The sequence below is a fragment of the Gopherus evgoodei genome, chromosome 2, assembly GCF_007399415.2.
Source record: "Gopherus evgoodei ecotype Sinaloan lineage chromosome 2, rGopEvg1_v1.p, whole genome shotgun sequence".
Taxonomy (NCBI): domain Eukaryota; kingdom Metazoa; phylum Chordata; order Testudines; family Testudinidae; genus Gopherus; species Gopherus evgoodei.
Window position 1 is genome coordinate 146,818,099 of NC_044323.1, and position 20,791 is coordinate 146,838,889.

The window sequence follows — 20,791 nt, forward strand, 5'->3', positions numbered from 1 at the left end:
ATTTCCTCTCTTTCACACTCATTAGCCCAGCCCTGCACGCCAGAGGGAGGTGCCTGGAACAGTGCCAGAGGAAAGACATGGCTCTCACGCACAAACTGCACAGGGCTGTGATGTATGTTGGATTCCCTACACCATACACCTCAGTCAGAAGCAGCTGGTAACAACAGTGTCTGAGCTACTGCCTTCAGATCTGGATTCCAAACGTTCTCAGAGCCTGGAGTGTTTGGCTTCTGTGTTGGTCCTGGCTCTGATAAACTCACAGACTTTACAGTCAGAAGGGTCCATCCTGATCATCTCGTCTCACCTCCTGCACATGGCAGGCCACAGAACTGCACCCACCCCCTCCTGTAACAGACCCAGAACCTCTGGCTGAGTGACTGATGTCCTCAAATCATGGTTTAAAGACCCCAAGTTACAGAGACTCCACCATTTACACTAGTTTAAACCTGCAAGTGACTCAGACCCCACACTGCAGAGGGAGGCGAAACCCCCCCAGGGTCTCTGCCAATCTGACCTTGGGTAAAATTCCTTCCTGATCCCAAATCTGGCGATCAGTGCGACCCTGAGCATGTGGGCAGGACTCACCAGCCAGACACCTGGGAAAGAATTCTCTGTAGTAACTCAGAGCCCTCCCCAGCCAGTGTCCCATCTCCGGCTGGTTGAGATATTTGCTGCACAACATGGATCCACTAGTGCTAAAAACAAAGCAGGTGGGGGACTAACCAGCCAACACCACTTGCCTTTCCTGAGCAACTTCCAGAAGAACATTTAGGATGAACTATTACAACTAGCTGTAGGTCTGCAAGAGGAACTGCCACAAGCTGAACCAGTGCAGGCAAACTGTCAAACCCAGCTGGTGTTGCGTAATTGAGCGAGAGATTCAGCTGCACTGGCAGTTAAAGAGAGGCTCTGTGCTGAAAAGTGACAGTTGGAAGAGGATCATAGGCTCCATGTTTATTGTGACTCCAGGTCAAAGCTCCCTCCAAACCCACTCTGGGATCTGAGAGCTAAGCTGGGTTCTTCCCGGCCCTTGCATCAACCCCCAGAAAGATTCCCACGCCAGGAACGACTGTTGTCGATGTGCGAACCAGGCTGCAGGTTAGCCCCCTCATCCAGGGCAGGGTTGGTTCTTGTGGAGCTAATGGGAGTAGATGAAAATCTTTTAGCTCTGTAAATGCTGCAGGTGAGCATGGGACAGCTGGGGAACAGATCCACAGAGCAGGAAAGGGCCAGTTAACAGAGCAAACATCTGTCATTCACCCAGCACCAAAGATCACCTTTTCCCAGACTTGTTATGGGGTGTTCAGGAGGGGTTAAAAAAGCACAGCCAGGGTGGCACAGGTCAGAGCAGAACCAGACAGGCCTATATGAATCCTGGGTCCACCTAGAACTAAAGACTCACCCCTGCAACTGACCCCTCAGCAAGACCCAGAAAACAACAGGTTTCAGGGGACAAAAACTGATGGTGGTGGAGGTCCAAGGGAGGGTGCCAAAGGAGGATGCTGAGCAGAGAACCTGGACAGTTCTCAGCTGTCCGCGAAGGATCCCCATGAGTCACAGAACCAGGCAGGAAACAGTAAGCAGAAGTATGAGTGATGGGCCAACTCTATCCATTCCCCAGCTGCGTCCCAGGAGCAGAACCGAAGGGTCTGTGGGGAGCTGGACTGGAGCCTGCCTTGCTGTGCTGCATCCTTCGGTAGAGGTGAGTGAAGTTCCCAGGTGTGCGAGGGGGGAGAGGGCAGAAGGGGACTATTTACACCCATCAATAAACCAAGCAAAAAGGACAAAGAAACAAATTGGAGAGGCAGGCATGTAGAGGTGCTGGTGCTGCCTGGGAATATCCACACACTGCCAGAGCCAACTGGGCCCATTCCCCGCTGCCTAGGGCCACAGGGGGTCTCGGCGTGGCTGAGTCACAAGGACAAGGAAATGTATACAGGCTTGTTGCAATGGACTAGAGCAGGTGGGAGTAGATGCAGTACAGGGTGGCAAACACTAGAGGGAGTGTTAAAAAATGGGGCTTTGGTTCCTTTGCAGTAGGTGAAGACCTGAGAGGTGTTTGTTTTGCAGGTGTTTTGTGTTTGATTCTCCACTGCAAAGTTCAGAGGCAGATGACAAAGTTCAGGCCTCACCCTGTCCAGGATGACTCTCAGGATGAGTAGGAAATTCGTCAAATCCTGACTGCTAAGGAAGCAAAGCACGCTCAGGCAGGCCCAGTGTTTACAACTCTTTATATGGATATAGCTGCACTGGTTCAACTTGAGCAAGCAGGTTGAATTAGTGGGCTGGTCTCCCCTTCAAGCCCTGCGTTGTTCCTGTTGCGTAGACTCTGCTCCGTCCTGCCTTCCGCAGTGACGAGGAAGTTGACAAACGCATGGGAGGGGCCAGCTGCTCGGAGATGCTGTTGGGAACAGGGTTGCCAGGTGTCTGGTTTTTGACTGGAACGCCCAGTCAAAAAAGGACCCTGGCAGCTCCGGTCAACACCATCAACTGGGCTGTTAAAAGTCCGGTCGGCGGCACAGCAGGGGCTTTCAAGTAAGGCAGACTCTCTGACTGCCCTAGCTTCGCACAGCTCCTGGAAGTGGCCGCTAGGTCCTTGCGGCCCTTAGGCTCATGGGCAGCCAGGCATGCTCCATGTGCTGCCCCTGCACCTAGTATCAGCTCTACAGCTCCCATTGCCCAGGAACCACAACCAATGGAAGCTGCAGGGGTGACGCCTGCGGGCAGCACGCAGAGCCTCCCTGGCCGCCCATACGCCTAGGGGCTGCACTGCAGGGACCTGGTGGCTGCTTCCTGGGTAAGCGCTACTGGCACCCTGCATCCCGAACCCCCTCCCCCACCCCAACCCCCTGCTCCAGTCCAGAGTCCCCTCTTGTACCCAAACTCCTGGAGCCTGCAGCCTCCCCAACACCCCAAGCCTGAGCCTCCTTCTTCACCCCAAACCTCTCATCCCTGGTGTAACGATGCTGGTTCTGGCAGGACCTGACAGAGTACCAATTCAGGACAAATTGCTTAAAGCAGGGCTGGGGCCAAGGCTGGGTTTTTTCCACTTCTAAGGCAAACCAAATCAGCCAGACAAAGAGGACTTTGGTTTCGCCCCACTGGCTAACCACGAATCACACAAGCAATTCCCCTAGACACTCCAGTTTCCCAATATCACCACCAATACCCCAGTAAAAGAAAAAAGGGTTCTCGCGATCCCAAATGACCAAGCCCCAGACCCAGGTCAATATACAATGCAGATCTTACCCACAAATCATGCTGTTGCCAATCCTTTAGAATCTAAAATCTAAACATTTATTCATAAAAGAAAGAAATATAGATGAGAGCTAGAATTGGTTAAATGGAATCAATGACATAAGTAATAGCCAAGTTCTTGGTTCAGGCTTGTAGCAGTGATGGAATAAACTGCAGGTTCAAATCAAGTCTCTGGAACATCCACAGCTGGGATGGGTCATCAGTCCTTTGTTCAGAGCTTCAGTTTGTAGCAAGGTTCCTCCAGAGGTAAGAAGCCGGATTGAAGACAAGATGGAGATGAGGCATCAGCCTTTTATAGTCTTTTCCAGGTGTAAGAACCTCTTTGTTCTTACTGTGGAAAATTACAGCAAAATGGAGTCTGGAGTCACATGGGCCAGTCCCTGCATATTTTGCTGAGTCTCAAGGCGTATATGCCTTCTCTCAGTGGGCCAGTTGTATAGCTGATGGTCCTTAATGGGCCATCAAGCAGGCTAGGCAGAGCTGACACCAACTTGTGTGGGAAGTCTCCCAGAAGCACAGCATAAGTTTGAAATACAGATAGTCTACAGCCAATACTTATGACTTTAAATATAAAAATGATACATGCATCCAACAGCATAATCATAACCAGCAACCCATAACCTTGTCTTAGACACCTTATTTGACCTCCTTTGTACCAGATTTGGTGCCACTAAAGGAACTTGGTTGCAACAATGATCTATACGGTCCCAGTTCATGTCAATAATGTCACATCTGGCCCCACCACAGAACCCACACACACCCTGTACCTCAACCACCTGCCCCAGCCCTGAGCCCCCTCCTGCATCCCAAACCCATTATCCCCAGGCCCACCACAGAGCTGCAACCCCAGCTGGAGCCTTCACCCCAGCCTGGTAAAAGTGAGTGAGGGTGGGGGAGAGCAAATGATAGAGGGAGGGAGGAATGGAATGAGTGGGGATGGGGCCCAGACCCCAAAGCAGCCTGGGCGTTCCAGTGTGTAAAGGGAAGGATGGGGTGTCTGCACACTTGCATGCGGCAGCTCTTTGCTCCAGGAGGCTTAATCCACCTGCCACAGACGAGCTTGGGGGGCAGCTGGGGAAGGGTCCCAGTGATAGTTGTGACTGCACAGATCCATTGGATGTGCCCCTCTCAGAGAGCAAGCATGACGGGTAGGGCAGAGTGGGGGTGGGGCTTCTACAGCCACGAAGGGGGGTTCTTTCCCTTCCCCGTATGAAGGACCACATGAAGCTTATGATGGGCCAATATTTATATAGGATGATGTGGGTCACTAGAGGCCAATTAGCCTGATGTCCATCCCAAGCTGATCCAGAATCGAACGAACAAAGAGTTACTAGAAGACAGGGTAATACGCACCAGTCAGCATGAAAAGCAGGTCTTGTCAATTAAATCTGATTTTTTTTCCTAATGAGATTACACATTGGGCTCACAAATGTAGCTGTGTTAACAAAACAAGCTTCTGGCAGGCATTTGATTTAGTATCACAAGACGTTCTGATTACAAAATTAGCCTTGAACCAAATCAGTAAGTCCCTATTAAATAGCGGCTCGCTGACCGATCTCAAGCGTAACCCTCCATGGGGAATTGTCATTGCCTCGGGACCTGGCCTAGCCTCATATCTTTGCTGAGGCCACCCCAGGCTCCTCTCCTCTGTGGATCGGGCACAGAGGGGCCCTGGAACACGCACTCACCAGTGGGTTACACACCTGCACTAGAGACTCCCCATGGCATCTCCTAGTCCAGAGGTCGGCAACCTTACAGAAGTGGTGTGCTGAGTCTTCATTTATTCACTCTAATTTAAGGTTTCATGTGCCAGTAATACATTTTAACATTTTTAGAAGGTCTCTTTCTATAAGTCTATACATACAATAGTTGAGTTATATATGAAAGTAAATAAGGTTTTTAAACTGTTTAAGAAGCTTCATTTAAAATTAAATTAAAATGCAGAGCCCCCGGACTGGTGGTCAGGATTCGGGCAGTGTGAGTGCCACTGAAAATCAGCTCGCGTGCCACCTTTGGCACATGTGCCATAGGTTGACTACCCCTATCCTAGTTCAAGCTCACCAAGTGGTCACGTGATTGCAGCTTTGCTGCTGTGGGACCACAACAGGAGTCCTGGGCCTGCCAAGCTCAGCAAGCAATAGGGAACTGGGTCAGGGGGAACAATTAGTAAACAACCAAAGGAGACAAGTGCCCTCTGGACGTGATACTGCGATTGTAGTGTTCTTCACTGGGCCAGTGGGCATACTGCCATTGAATATTGGGCACTGGATGGGGTCCTCAGTGCAGTTACTCTGGATCTACACTGGAGTAACGGAGCAGAGTTGGGCCCTCTTCCTGAGCACGTGAGCTGCACATTGTCCATGTCCTCATGGGCACTTGGTGCATCTCAGCATGCTCAGACCTAGCGCTCCCACTAGTGGGCTACAATGAGTTATCTGTGGCTGATTAGCTACGATGGGACAGCTGCTACGCGAAGCCAGCCTGGTTGGGGGATCTGCAGAGTGAATCTCCTGAATGAGTTGGTATCTGGCTCTTTTCAGCTACTCTGCCAGTTGGTTCCAGAAGGATCTTTTAGCCATGCTGGAATTCCTAATGCGTGGGTTATTTGCATGTTGTAATCTCTCCTGTGAGAACAACCCCTCCCAGTTTAAATAGCTGGGTGATCGCTACAGAGAGCCCAGCCTGAGCCTGCCTGTGACAGAAGGAGCTTCAAACTAGATGCCCAACAGGTATTGCTGTTGACAGAGCTGCTGCTGGGAATATTCCTCTCCTCCACTGCTAGACCCTGGGCCTTCAGCAACACCCAAGATGGTTTTAGTCCTTCCTCTAGCTTTGCTTGTTATTGTGCTTGTCCTCTGGATGCTTTTCTATTATTTTGTGGTAGCACCTAGGAGCACTAGTCCCAGCCCAGTCTCCTGCTGTGCTAGATGCTGTACAGACAGCCTGAAGAGCTGATAATCTAAGTATAAGCCAAGAGCAGGTGGATACAGACAGATGAGGGAGCACAAAGAAACAATTCTCTCTTTCCTTTTCAGAATCAGCCCTGCCAAGAGATCTCACAAAACTAACGGATCTGAGGACAGTCTCCAGGTAAATCTGTTCCCATTTGTAAAGGTGTGGGACTCACCCCTGCAGCACCTCCTACTGGTCATCTCAGGGAATTAGCCCTTTTCCAGCCTGGGTGCCCTCTGGAGGCGGGTGTCTTGCTTGTAGCTGGCCCCGTGTCCCTCCTAGACCCAGGTGCCCCTTTACCCTGGGGCTGCCCCTGCTCCCTGGCAATACCTCACCAGTCTCTATGGGTCTACCCTCTCTGGGAAACCCTCAACCCTCTAATCTCCACCTTGCCTCAGTCTGGGCTACTGCCAGTCATCAAACAGCCCTGCTCCCTGGGGCAGGCTGCAGTGTAAAAGCCACTTATCATAGGCAAGGGGAGGGGTGGTCAGACCTGCTGCCTTCCAGTACCTCTATGGGCCTTGCACAAGGCCCTGCAGCCTGGGGAGTTGCCAGCCTAGAGCTCCCCTAGCTCTTCCCAGCCCTGCTTTACTCCCAGTACCCTTTCTGCAGGCAGGCTCTACTCTCTGTCAGCCTAGAGAAAGACTACTTCTGGACTGCTGGCTCACAGCCTTTTTATACAGGCCAGCTGTGGCCTGATTGGGGCATGGCCCAGCTGCAGCCACTTCCCCAATCAGCCCAGCTTAGCAGCTCTCAGCCACAGCCTTCTCCCAGGGCTGACTTTAACCCTTTTTCCATGGGAGTCGGGGAGTCACCCCACTGCGCCATTGTATAGACAACACTTTTACGAGACACTATGGCTCTGGCAAGAAATGCTGCATCCTTCGAGGCATTTTGCAATATTAACACAGCAGATGTGGATATAAACTCTGTTGCGGCTGTACCTCTGGGGCGGGCTGGAGTGTGTTACTACACCACGATTGCATACATCACATCTTGAGAAAGAGACATTGCAAGGTAGAGAAGCTAGCTATGGGAGACGGAGGGTTGAAGAAATGAAGGGATTTCTGAGTACTAAATTCTAGAATTGATCAGATCTCACCCCGCCCCAATCATGCGAGAGCAGCCAAACTATCAGAGCTGGGGGCAGTGGGCCTGGAGGAGGGCTGGGACGGCACCAGAGTGTCTGTGCTCACGATCTCAGACAGTAATTTCCTACCAAGGCGTAAACTGGGAGTGATGCAGACGCAGCTCCCATGTCTGAGACCCTCAGCTCCCTAAGGGAGAGAAATCTCACGGCTCCTTGTTCTTTTCCCAGTGACCCTGAGGGCTCCGTCTCCGCAGCAGGATCGGCCTCCACACACACGGTACAGATCTGCACTCGTGTCACCCTGCCCCGTGTATAAATGGCTGAGAGTCCTGGCTGAGCCCGGGACAGGGGCAGCCAGATACGCAGAGTTGCTGGGCCATAGCGGATCCCAAAGGGGCACAGCCTTCTGGTGGGGACCCAGCCTGGCCTCCTGGACCCGCTCTGGGCCCCGCTCTGTAGGGGCTGTTCCCTGGCTCTACCCCCAGGGGCCTGTCCGGGGCAGAGCAGTGAGGGGTGGGACTGCCAGTGGCCCACTGGGTTAAGGGGGGGGTCAGTTACCTGGCTGGAGAAAACCCCCTTGCCCAGCACATCCTGCCAGCAGCTAATAGGGCACTGTGAGGTCTGGATCCTCCTGCGTAGGGCAGCCTGGGTTGGCCGAGCCCTGTCGGTGCAGCTGGGCTGACAACCTGGCCCCAGCTAGCCAGTCTGGATCCTTCTCAGAGTGGCAGAGAGGGGTCGCTACCCGTAGCCCCCCCTGTCACGGAGTCACCGGGCGATGCTCCGGAACTCCTCCTCACCAAGCCAGGCAGGACTTTGGGGAGCCTCCTCTCCCTTGGAGCAGACTTGTTCAGGGCAAGAAGCTCACACAGCTTCACCTCCTGAGTCTCTCCTTGGAGCATTCAGCATCCTCTGCCCCTCCGTGTGCTTCCCACAGCGAGTCCACCCCAGCGGGGTCCTGGGGAAGCCACCGGATCCTGCACCCCCACTTTGCAGTCAGACGTGACTCTTAGCCAGCCAGTAAAACAGAGGTTTATTCAATGACAGGAACAGGGTCTAAAACAGAGCTTGTAGGTACAGAGAACCGGACCCCTCGGCCGGGTCCATTCTGGGGGACAGTGAGCCAGACCCCCACGTCTGCCCTCAGCCAGCTCCAGACTAACAACCCCCCCCAGCCCCTCTCTGCTCAGCCCCTTTCCCGGGCCAGGAGGTCACCTGATCCCTTTGTCTCCAACACCTTCAGCTGGCACTTTTGCAGAGGAGGGGCCCAGGCCATCAGTTGCTAAGAGACAGAGTGTCAGGCATTTAGGTGCACTGGCCCTTTGCTCTGCCAGATACTTAAGAACTGCCATGGGGACACTGAGGCACCAACACAGTATTCAGAGAAAACATTAAGAACTTTCCCAGTTCGTCACCCCCCCCCCCCGGCTGCATCCTGGGCCAGGCCCTAGCAGGGAAGCATCCCACCCCCGGCAGCATTGCCAATGGCCGGTCCACGGCCTTCGTCCTGCCGCGGCCATGGGGCGGGCATCCCCTTTGGCGATTCCATGGGGAGCTGCCCTGGAACTGGGCCATGGGAGGTGAGATGAGGAACGAGCTGAGATCCAAGCCAATCAGGTTGCTTGGCAGGTGGGGCTCATTCTCACCCCTGCACACCCCGTGCCATGTGCTGCTGGCTGCCAAGATCTGAAGGGGGCAGTGGGCCAAAGATGAGCCCTGCTCTGCCCCGCCCCCCATCCTGGCTCAGTAGGGCTAGTGGGGCTCCCCTCATGGGACCAGCCTGCCTGAGAGTTGGTGTCCATCTGTCCTTCCCAGCCACCGCACTCCCACCAGGACACGACAGGCACCGGGCACACGTCCACCACAATGGCATTCCAGCCAGGAGCAGGGTCAGGGGGACGGCCGAGTGAACCCCGTGGGAATCAGGACAAAGACATGAAGGATTTGTTTGACAGATTCATTACGACAGGTGGGTCTCGGCGCGGGATCCAGATAAAGGAGAATCTCAGGGCCTGAGAGGGCTGCCTGGCAAAACTCCTTTTTGTGCCTTCTCATCAGCCAAATTCCTGCTCAGTCTTGTCCTCGGCCCAGCACGGAGGAGGGGCATGGCAGGGTCAGACAACAGGCCTTGCACCTATAGCTGCTGCTGGAATTAGGGGTGTGTGGTGTAGCAGGGTGGACTCCTGCTCCGGGAGAGAAGGGGTTTAAACAGCCCTGGCAAGGAGCTGTAGCTGGAGCCAGAAGCCTGGGCTGATGGCGGGAGTGGCTGCAGCTGGGGGCCACGCACCGAACTGAGCCACAAGGCTGTATAAGAAGGCCAGGGGAGCCAAAAGCAAGGAGAGTCTGTCTCTGACAGGGAGAGAGAGACAGGCCTGGCTGCTTGGGGACTCACCCAGGGGACCTAAAGGAAGGCAGGGCTGGGGAAAAAGCCTTAGGAGCTGAGAAGCCCTAGGCCAGCAAGTCCCCAGGCTGTAGGGCCTAATTCTAGGCCTGTAAGGTATTGGGCTTGCAGAGGGGTAGCTGGAGAGTGGGTAAAGGCAGCCAGGCCAAAACCCCTTTGCCTATGATGAGTGGCTGATACTGCACTCTGCCCCAGGGTATGGGGCTAGACAAGGACTGGGCAGTAGCCAATACTGAGGTAAAGTGTGGATAGTGAAGTGAGGTTCCCCTGGGAGGGGGGGAGACCCAGTTAAAGGGGCACTGAGGTCCAGGGAGGGGCCTGGGGCCAGCAGAGGATAGGTGGATCACTGGCCTGCAGAGGGTGCTCCGTAGCGGGAATCGAGTTAATTCCCTGAAGCAACCAGCAAGAGGTGCCGCGGGGGTGAGTCCACCCATTTACAGTGGGTTCTGCTGCACCTCCTGGTTTACAGTGTAGTTCAATGGATCTCAGCACCCCGACTATACAAATTGTTCCAGTACCTCTGCTTGCATCCCCAGTTTACGCTGAGAACAGAATCTGGCCCCAGTACTCTGAATTATATGCAATCTAAACCATCTCCCCTGGGATCTAGAAGCTTGCTTTGTGGTCAGATGTCAGGGGAAAACTCTCAGAAAAAGGGAGATACAATTTCTTAGAGTCCAGTCTGTATCATTGGAGCATGGTCCGGGGACCGGGATGCAGGGGCAGCAGCAAGGCCTAGGCAGTTACCTGCTTCCTTTCAGAAGCTCTCCCTGGGATAGTTTATAGGGGACAAGTTAAGAGGGAAGGAGCTGAATTCAACGTGCACACTGAGGGGTCATGGGGTGCCAGGCAATGCTATGATATTGCAGGGCAATGGAGGGGAGGAGTGCAAAGAGCTATGAAGCTGTCAGGGGGCAGATTCCTTTCCGATGGACATCCTCATCACTGTAGGAGAATTTCTACAGTTAAGGTCCTGCATTAACATTTTGTCTTTCTCCATCATCCAGATGATGGTGGTTCCACTATTTTGACCCTTCCCACGCCGTTCATCTTCACTCTGCGTGATGCCAAGCAGAAGATCGTGCGCTTGCAGAGCAAAAATCTTGTGGCCGAGGCCTCCAACTCGGACCCCGGTGAGCTCCACACCCCGTCTCGTTTCCTACTCCCGCTGGCTGTCCTGCTGCTTCCCCCCCAGCAAGACAGAAAGGGGTTGAGGGCTGCGATGCCCTCTCCGGGGCGGTGCCTGGCAAGGAGGAAATCTGAGTGCGGAGCCTCTTGCTTTTCCCAGCCCAGCAGATTCTGCCGGGGGCTCGATGCAGAGCAGGAGCCAGGGTGGGGCAGGAGGGGGCCAGGTCTGTGGTTCAAGGGCTGCCGCATGGTTGCTCCTTGGTGGGGTGGATCAATGCTGCCTCTCCCTGCCACTGTGGCAAAGTGACTCTTGGCAGTTAGGGACCTGAGTCGTCTCGTGTTCCCCCTGCAGAGAAACTCAGCGTGGTGCCCAACCGGTTCATAGAGGGCAAACAGAATCCCATCATCCTGGGCGTCCAGGAAGGAAAAAGCTGCCTGTCATGCGGAACATCGGCCGAACCCAAGCTGCAGCTGGAGGTGAGTGCCCTCAGCAGGGGAGCTACCAGCCTTGAGGAGCAGAATTTGCGCCTTCCTCTCAGGTGGCTGCTTCTGGCTCCCACCAGGGACAGGATCCTGAAGTAGCCAGAGCTGTGGGCTGCTCCGGTCCAGCCATTGCAGGGCTCCTGGTGGATCAGACAAGTGCTGGGGGCTGAGTGGGCTGGATGTGGTTCCTGGATAAGGCTGTTCACGTAGGAGCTTGGTGAGTGGGACCCATGTGCCCATCAGGGGGCAGCAAGCCCTGCCCTGGACCCTGCTCCATCTTGGAGACACAAAGGGGGCAGGAGGAATCAGGGTCCGGCTCCTGACCCTCAGCTTCCAAGCTCACTTGCCCAGGCCTTGAAACCACAGGCTGGCACTGGCTGTTTTCACTTTCAGCAGGATTTGTCCTTGCCACTGGCAGGAGCGGAGCTGATGGAGGAATCTTCTCTCCCCACCATGGAACTGGTCCAATATGGACTGAATGGTGGTCAATAAAATGCATTGGAGCTCTGAACTGCTGCCTCATTTGCCATGTTTGTGGTCCCATGCAATGCACAGTTCATGGGCATCCATATGGACAGAGTTACAGAGTGATCTGACCTTTAATCTTGATCTGACCCTGCCAGGGTAGAGGGAATGAAGACCAGAGTCATGTGATGGGATGTATACGCAGGGCTGGTGCAAGGATGTTTCGCGTCCTAGGCGAAATTTCCAACTTGCGCCCTCCCCCCCACGGCAGCTTCCCACCCCCCCACCCTGAGGCACCCCCCGCACCTCAGATCACTCCTGCTCCACCTCCACCCTGAGCACGCTGTCACCGCTTCACTTCTCCCACCTCCCAGGCTTGAGGTGCTCATCAGTTTAGGCACCGCAAGCCTGGGAGGCAGCAGAAGTGAAGCAGCCACAGTGTGCTCGGGGAGGAGGCAGGGCAGGGGTGAGCTGGGGCGGGGAGTTCCCCTGCATGTCGCCCCCACTTACTTGCCCTCCCCGCGCCCCTCTGCCCCAACTCCCTCCGCCTAAATGCCGGCAGCGACCGGGGTGGCCGAAGATCCGGATGCCGCGGTCACTGTCAAAGAAAATGCAGCCCCCCAAATCCTAGCTTCCTAGGCAACCACCTAGGTCGCCTAATAGGTTGCATCGGCCCTGTGTACAAGGCCTCCTGGGGGATCTGAGGGCAATCAGAGGAGACTGCAGGGAGAGCAGACCTGGGGATGGATGCTCACTCCAATCCTAGGAAAGAGCCAGCAAGGAGACCTAGGAAGAGCTGGGAGAGAGACCTGCTAGGAAGAACAGCTCAGCAGGGAGAGGACTCAGAGCCTGGACCCGAGGCAGTGAGCCCCCTAGGAAGGTTGGGGGAAGATCTGTGTGTTTAGAACTTTGTGCTAGTAAACCAGACTCCCGAAGGGGAGAGTTAGTGAGAAGACACTGGCAGTGTGAAGTTCAGTTAACTGGGGAGGAAAGGGAAACCGAGGCAGCAGATAGGCCCAAAGCCAGAGGCGGGTAAGCCCCTGCTACAAGTGGGCTTATGTTCCCATAAATGTTTGGGGAAGGGATAGACAACCATCCATTGTCACCTGCCAACAGGGATATTTGCGATTTTAGTCCCCTGTTTATAAAACTACATTCAGCCAATCAGTGAACGGGATCAGTAGCGTGTGACTTTGATGACCAGTCGCAGACAGCGAGCCATGCACAAATAACTAGTAGGCTGATCATTGTTATCCTAGCTGGTTCTGAGACTGGTTAGGAATAACAGAGACACTTGCAGAACTCTTAATGAGTCAGCAGAACTAAGGGCTAAACGCCCAGGGAATGTTGTTCCCAGGAAATAATCCAGCTTCCTGCGATGGCATCTTCCTTTCTCTTCCCCGCTCAGGATAAGAATATCATGGAATTATTTGAAAACAAGGAGCAAGCTGCTCGCTTCACTTTCCACAACATTCCTGAAGGCAGCACCCACCGCTTCGAGTCGGCCGCCTACCCGGGCTGGTTTCTCTCCACCTCCCAGAAGAGCAGCGAGCCCATCCGCATCACCAACCGCATAGGCGAGACGGAGATCACTGAGTTCTATTTTAAAAGGATTCTGACCTAATAGCCGCCTGCGATGGGAAGACACTCGGGGTATGCGATGGAAGACGAAGGCCTCAGAGGTTCCCCCCTTCACTCCAAATGATATTGCTTGCTTCTTTTTAGTCCTCGAAATTAAAGTATTGTCTGCTCTCCTTTTTCTGGGAGATTCTCTGGTGACTCCAGAACTTGTGGCATTATGACACCACCGGCACCAAGGAAGCAAATCCTGAGCAGTTGAGAGGGGATGGGATATTTAGCCAGGCTGGTTTTTATGGTCTTGGTTTTTATTAACCTCCAGTTAACACAAACACTCAACACATAGTTGGGAGCAAAGCCTTTGCTGTTAAAGATCCAGCAAAAGGTCACAGCCAGGCCCTGCTACAAACTCAGAGCAGAGGAGGGCAGGGTGAGCCCCTGCTCTCAGAATCTCTGTGCCAGCATCACTAGGTACCCATCCCAAAAGGAGCTCCAGCCCCTGCATCAGGGTCAACCGTCAAGGGTCCTGTGACCCAGTCACATGGGTTCATGTAGGATTGGGCATTGTACTAACAAATATGTCCTATGCAGCATGTGGCCCCAAGGAAATGCTGTGGTAGCATTAGCGGTGCTCTTAGACCCAGGTCAGGAAAGCAGCTGTGGGCAATATAGCACTTAAAACACATGCTTCAAATTAGTGTGGCTCATGTTCTTTCCTGACTCAGGGCCATGGTGCAGGTTCTGATCTCCTTAGAGAGCTCCCAAATCCCATTAGCCACCTTATAGTGCTTGGATGCTATGAGTACGGATCTATTTCTGCAGGCACTTTACTCCTGGGTGCACTGCTGCCTATGCTGGACATGCTCATTGCAGTCAGCGGAACGCCTCGCAGTAGGAAGCAGCAGAGGCAAGGTTAAGGTGTTAGCTGGACTGAATCCTTAGATATCTCTCACCGGATTTATGCTCCCTCACATAGATTTCAAGGCCAGAAGAGACCATTGTGAGATCTTCTGTGTCACACAAGCCAGAGAGCTGCCCACAATAATCCCTAGAGCACAATTGTTAGAAAAAACATCCCATCTGGATTTAAAAATTGCTGGTGATGGAGAATCCACCATGATCTTGGGTAAATTGTTCCCATGGTTAATTACTCTTACCATTAAAAAGGTACATCTGATTTCCAGTCTGAATTTATCTAGCTTCAACTTCCAGACATTGGCTCTTGTTAGACCTTCCTCTGCTAGACTGAGGAGTCCATTCTTAAATATCTGTTCCCCCTGTAGATATTTATAGACTTTGATCAGCCATCTCTTCACTTTGTTAAACAAAGTAGATGGAGCTCTTTGAGTCTCTCACTGTAATGCAGGTTTTCTAATCCTTTAATCATTCCTGTGGCTCTTCTTTGAACTCTCTCCCATTTAGCAACATCCTTCTTGAATTGTGGGCACCAGAACTGGACACAGGATTCCAGCTGTGGTCACACTAGTGCCAAATATAGAAGGAAAATAACCTCTGTGCTCCTACTCGAGATTCCCTTGTTCGTGTATCTCAGGATCACATTAGCTCTTGTGGCAACAGCATTGCACTGGGAGCTTATGTTCAGCTGATGATCCACCGCACCCCCCAATCTTTTTCGGCGTCCCTGCTTCCTAGGGTAGAGTCTCCCATCATGTAAAACATCTTCTTTGTTCCCAGATGTATCCATTTACATTTAGCTGTATTAAAACACATATTGTTTAGTTGCACCCAGTTTACCAAGCAATCCAGATCTCTCTGTATCAGTGACCTGTCCTCTTCGTTATATACCACTCTCTCAATTTTTGTGTCATCTGCAAACTTTTGGTGATGCTTCTATGTTTTCTTCCAAGTCATTGCTAAAACTGTTAAACTGTTTCTTAATCTTCCCTTTGGTGTTTTATTAAGTGTGAACCCACCATACTTTGGATTAGACTACACTCTGCTATATGAACTCAATGGGAAGTGCAAATTAGCCACGTCACCATGTGCTGTGAATGAGTGAAATATGCCAATAAATACCCCTGTAGATATTCAGATGAAAATGTTTTGCTACATTTATCAGAAACATAGCTGGCCATGCCAAACATTATCTCCTGAATTATTAAATTACCACCTGGATAATTTAGTGCCACTTTCATTAAGGTCAATGGGGCTTTTGCGTCTAGATCTCTATAAAATGCTTTGAAATATAGTCCAAGCTCTGGGCCGCTGGCTAGATGGGGAGCTGTGTGGTTGGATTGTATACGTTGGTGGCTTTGCTTACGGCTCCTTCAGAAATACTGTAATCACGTCTCAATATCTGTTTGGCTTTTTTCTAACCAAACTTCCACTTAACGGCTATTCGCTCACTGCAGCTCAGATACATTGGGATAAGCGACTTCCTTTTCTGGTTTTTCCCCTTGGTTAAATGCAGCTTTGAAATTCTGTACATGGGGAGCAAGCAAGAGGAAATAAATGTTTTGTGACTCAAAATTGCCACTGTGGTCGCTTTTTGTTGACCCACTTTAGGGAAGCTGTAGGGAGAGATGGGGCCATCTACCTTGCACGCTTCTTTCAGCTCCAGCGGCACTGGCATAAACTGCGGTGAGCGCTGCTCCAGAGCCAGTCATGGCTAAGAGCAGTTTAGCCTGTCTATTCTAAAGGTTTCAACAGTTGGAGCTTCTCCTGGGGCGGGCCACTGATGGCTGAAATTGGGGCCCAGCCCCAGGACAGATGAGGCCAGTGTGTAGCTGCTCACGGAGGCTAAACTGGCATAGTTCACACCTTGTTCCAGCCACTTTGTCTGGGAGATTGGATGGTTCAGGGGAAGGGTGATGAGACAGAACCTTTAAGTTTGGGTCCCTGGCCAGTGCACCCAGGGCCGGCCTTATGGGTGGGTGACTGGGAAGACCACCCAGGGAGCCATGATCAGAGGGGCACCATGCTCAAGAGGCAAAGAGCAGGGCGGGCCTGGGGTGAGAGGTCACAGAAAGGAGCTTGGGGCAATGGAGGGAGGAAGAGGCAGAGGGGCTGGTGCCCAGGGAAGCAGCGTGATCCAGGGTCGATGCGGGGATTGGTGGGAGGCATTGGAGGACGGGGTCATGGTGGGGAGGCAACAGGGAGGCAGAGGGGTCTAGGGGTGCCAAAATACAAGTTGACCCAGGCGCCATTTTCCCTAGTGTCGGCCCTGAGTGTACCAGTGGCCTGGGCTCATTGGTATCCTCTGCTAGCTATAGTAGGTGGTGACACTTTGGGAAGTGACCTGGTGAACTCTATGCAGAACCTAATGGAGCTGCAGGAAATGGCTGCCGCTGACTGGCCCCTCTGCAGAGAGGCAAGGGAATGAGTGGGTCTGGGAGGCTGAGCTCCAAAGTCGCTCCTGAAAGAGCCCTCCAAGCAGGGTTGAGACAGGGGTGGGTCTGCGTGGAAGGCTGTCCCACACTGCGCCTGTTCTGTGTATAAATAAAGGATCTGGGTGTCCAGTGCCGTACATGCAGCAGTATTTGCCAGCCATAAAACCTGGAGACCCTCACACCTGCTCCAGTCAGGATCAGAGGCAGGGGGAGAAATGAGCCTCTGTACTAGATGATAGCTGGTGTGCTGGTGGCACAAGTCCTATTTGGAACTGGGTCTAAGGACTCGTACACACAGAGAGTGCAATGTGTCCGTTATAGCCATGAACATCCTGGCTGGCAACAGGCAGGTGTTGAGTCCAGAGGCAGTGTTGCCTAGGGGATAGAGTGCTGGGCTGGGACTCAGGAAACCTGTTCTGGGCTCTGCCACTAGACTGCTGGGTGACTTTGGGGAATTCACTTGAGCTCTGCGCCTCAGTTTCCCCATCTGTGAAATGGGAGTAATGAAGCACTTTGAGATCTACCAATGAAAAGTGATGCTCAGCTTCGCCTGGAGGGAGGATGACTTGCCCATTTCATTAAGGCACCCGGCTTGATAACCCAACCCTTGGCTTTTAGACGCTTTCCCAATGCTGCCCTGCCTTGCGTCTCCTGTTGCTAAGAAGGCTGTGGCTGAACAGCACCAGCAATATCCAGAGCCCTCATGCCTCTCAGGCTGCAGGCAGGTGGGCATGGTATGGAAATGGACTGGCTGTTTTATCTCTGTCTGCCAGTGGAAGGGAATGAGTAGCTTGTGCCAATTTTCTTAGCCCTGCCAGATGCCTTGGCTACATGAGTAGATGGAGATCCTCTGGGCAGCTCTGTGCTTTGACTGTTTAGGAAGCCCCAGAGGGTCCTGTGGGGAGTTGGTCTCATACCCCGAGATGCCCTCATGTTCACTTACGTAAGCGGGGGAATGGTCCCGCTATTGTGGGGAACTTTCCCGTCTTCTGCACTACCCTGGTGAAGTGGGCTAGCGAAAGGATCTGAGTCCTCGCTCCCACTTCCTTTACCCAGAGGCCTCCCTGCCCTTGAGGACTCCCCTTCCGCTCTCCTGTCTGGCTGAGTCCTCGTAACCCCAACAAGGCTGGGCCCAGGATTCCTGGGGGACTCGACCCCCAACACTGCTGTGGTCACCTAGGACAGGGGCTAGGGTGTCCCCACTCTGGGGTGCTCTCTCTGCACTGGGCACCTCCCTGAGCCACTGATCATTTCATACAATTTAAATCAAATACAAGTTGTTTAATTAAGAATTAATTTTAAAAAAGAATAAGGAAAAATGGGAAAGGTTAAAGGAAAACACGTCACCCGGCTCTGTGGCAGGGAACATCACAAACAGTGTCTTTGGACATCAGGGCACTTCACAGTCTGTTCCTTGTAGGTCCCAGGTCTCCTTCTCAGGCCCTGGCAGTGCTGCAGGGACGCTGCGGGTTGGACATTTGCAATGGTGGTAGCCACATACCTCTGGGCTTTGGGTGGTGGGACCCTTCTTCCCAGTGTCAGTCCCATCAGGTTAAGATCCCCCCCGCAGCCTGGCCTGCAAGGACCCTTGGCTAGGGGTGTCTTTTTCCACTGGGCCTTTGCCCAAGGTCCCCCTTTGGCTGGCCCCACTTGCTCATCACGCCTGGCTTTATGGCTGCAGCTCTGCTCCCAGCACAGGGTCTGCTCTCCCTGGGCTGCATCTCTGGCTCTGTGGCTGCTTCTCTGGCCCTCTGGATCTGGCACAGCTCTGCTCCTCAGCTCAGCTTGGGCCCCTGCTTTTCCCTTAGCTCAGCCCCACTCTGTCTGACCCAGACAATTCCAGCTCTCATGGAGGACGGGACCACCCTCCGTCTCCTGACTCCCTGATTAGCCCGCCCGCCCTGTCAATCAGGCTCAGAGGCTGAGGCTGACCTGGAGCATTGGCCTCTCCCCAGTCTTTTAGTGCTGGGAGCTAGCCAACCAAAACACCCCCACTGAATGTTAGTAAGGGGGCAACAGTCCCCTTACACTTAGTTCACTCAAGCAGCTTGACGTCTGGTCAGCGCTCTCGCTCAGCTTGTCAGTAGGGCCAGGAGGGGACTAGCAAGGAGGCGTGGGTCCCAGGGCTACGGCTACTCTGCAAAATAAAAGACCCACGGCCGTGAGTCTCTGAGTCCAGCTCTACAGACTCAGGCTTGCATGACAGGGCTAAAAATACCAGTGTAACCATTTCTGCTCGGGCTAGAGCTCGGGCCCTAATACTGGGCTTCCCTCCGCCCCCCGGCCCCGGGCCCCAGGTTTCAGAGCCCAAACTCCAGCCCGAGCGGGAAAGTTTACCCTGCTATGTTTAGCCCCATCGCGTGAGTCTGCAGGCCCGGCCTCTGGAACTTGCTGCTGCAGGACCGTACCCCAGGACACTGGTGACACCCAGGTTTCCATTCCCACTTCTGTGCTTTCCGGCCCGCCCTATATTTTGTCCCTGCTTCTTTCCTGGAATAACTCTACTGTGAGGTGAATATTTTGCACTCCCAAGGTTACCCTAGGGGAAACCACCCCGCCTAGGTTACAGTACAAATTGCTGGGGGATGGCTGAAGAGACATCTGTCCAGATCCTTCACAGAGGGCTCTCTGGGCTTTGTGGGAGACCCGAGGAATGGATCAGAGAGCTGGAAGCTGTGTGCTGTAACTTTAGCGCCCTCGTGACCAAGATGGAATCTGCTCTGCAGGCAGGTCTGGCCAAGAGAAGGCAGGTGCAGGAATGCGGCAGGAGAAATCCCTTCCACCCCAGGGGCACTTGTTCCAAACTCCCCAGAGTGAACACATACACCCACAGGAAAAGTACAATGGATATAACTGTGAAAGTAGAATGAATTATATTGTAAAAATAAGAATGGATTAAAGAAATGTTGTATGTACCTTTGAGCAGAAATAAGAAATATTGAAATACAGGTGCCAGGAAAAGAAATATTAGGCATAAACAATGATGCTAATGGCAAAACATTAACAGAAGATCGGTAATAGTTAGTAAGGAAATAAGATATGCATGTCTAGGCCAGGTAAACTTATCAGATTCTGCTTCCTTTGTTATCTTGTTACGTTCTCGCCCTTTTATCTGTCTAAATAAGATAGTTTGTGTCTTGCATGGTGCTCACATTATCTGGGTGTTATTAGCAGAGCGCTGTGCTAATAAAGCAGAGTGGTCTGACAAACTGTGAGCCCTGAGTCTAACTTTGACATAATAAAGGGAGATATTTATTGACAGAGAGATGAGAGCAGAAATACAACAAGGGGAAATATAGGGGGAGCCAGGGCCAGCTTTAGCCATTTCACCGCCCCAAGAACGGCGGCATGCCACGGGGTGCACTCTGCTGCTCGCCGGTCCCACGGCTCCGGTGGATCTCCCGCAGGCGTTCCTGCGGAGGGTCTGCTGGTCCCGCGGCTCCGGTGGACCTCCCGCAGGCGTTGCTGCGGATGCTCCACCAGAGCCGCGGGACCAGCGGACCCTCCGCAGGAACGCCTGCGGGAGGTCCCCCAGAGCCGCCTGCCGCCCTCCCGGCAACCAGCAGAGCGCCCTCCGCAGCATGCTTCCCCAAGCGCGCTTGGCACGCTGTGGCCTGGAGCTGGCCCTGGGGGGAGCAGTAAAACAGAATTGTCTCCAAACCAAGGCCCCACGGACCCAGTGGTAGCACAATCTGGAAGGGCAGACACTGAGAAATGTGTCTGCACACAGAGTTCAGGAGGCCTGAGCAAAGTTCCAGTCCAGTGGTGAGTCTTGGATGCTCCTGGTTGTCTTTGGCACCAGTGAACTCTCCCCAGCAAACTCCTTTGGGTGCCCTCTTCTGCCGCTCTTTGCAAAGCCACACAGATCGACCACCTCCCCACTCAACTAGCTACAGCCTCCCTCCTTGTTCCCAATGCAGAGTCACAAGCCCCAGTACTCACAGCCTCATGCAGCTCTGGGCAGCTGTGATACTGGGTCCAGCTCCAGCCTGTCCTTCTCGGGCGATTCCCCCCTGGCACAGTGCTGCTCCAGGCTCCTGTCCTGGAGTGTCCTCGATCGGGCCTGTCCTGCTCAGGCCTCAGGCAGGT

The 20,791-nt window shown here is 53.3% G+C and overlaps 1 protein-coding gene across 1 annotated transcript; it reads left to right on the top strand.

Annotated features, from left to right (window-relative positions):
• The first annotated feature begins 936 nt into the window (after nucleotides 1–936).
• LOC115645100 (interleukin-36 receptor antagonist protein-like) lies at nucleotides 937–14,425 on the top strand. Its single transcript, XM_030549501.1, has 8 exons — nucleotides 937–1,098; nucleotides 1,622–1,702; nucleotides 6,294–6,348; nucleotides 7,529–7,577; nucleotides 9,113–9,266; nucleotides 10,706–10,831; nucleotides 11,179–11,303; nucleotides 13,183–14,425. The coding sequence occupies exons 5-8, from the start codon at nucleotides 9,164–9,166 to the stop codon at nucleotides 13,396–13,398; spliced, it is 570 nt and encodes a 189-aa protein (XP_030405361.1). The 5' UTR covers nucleotides 937–1,098; nucleotides 1,622–1,702; nucleotides 6,294–6,348; nucleotides 7,529–7,577; nucleotides 9,113–9,163; the 3' UTR covers nucleotides 13,399–14,425.
• The last annotated feature ends 6,366 nt before the right edge of the window (nucleotides 14,426–20,791 follow it).

Excerpts from the sequence above, each read along its gene's own strand:
- LOC115645100 (XM_030549501.1), top strand. The coding sequence starts at position 9,164 with ATGGCATTCCAGCCAGGAGCAGGGTCAGGGGGACGGCCGAGTGAACCC. Across the intron at positions 10,832-11,178 it reads GGCCTCCAACTCGGACCCCG|AGAAACTCAGCGTGGTGCCC; the intron begins GTGAGCTCCACA and ends TTCCCCCTGCAG. Across the intron at positions 11,304-13,182 it reads AACCCAAGCTGCAGCTGGAG|GATAAGAATATCATGGAATT; the intron begins GTGAGTGCCCTC and ends TTCCCCGCTCAG.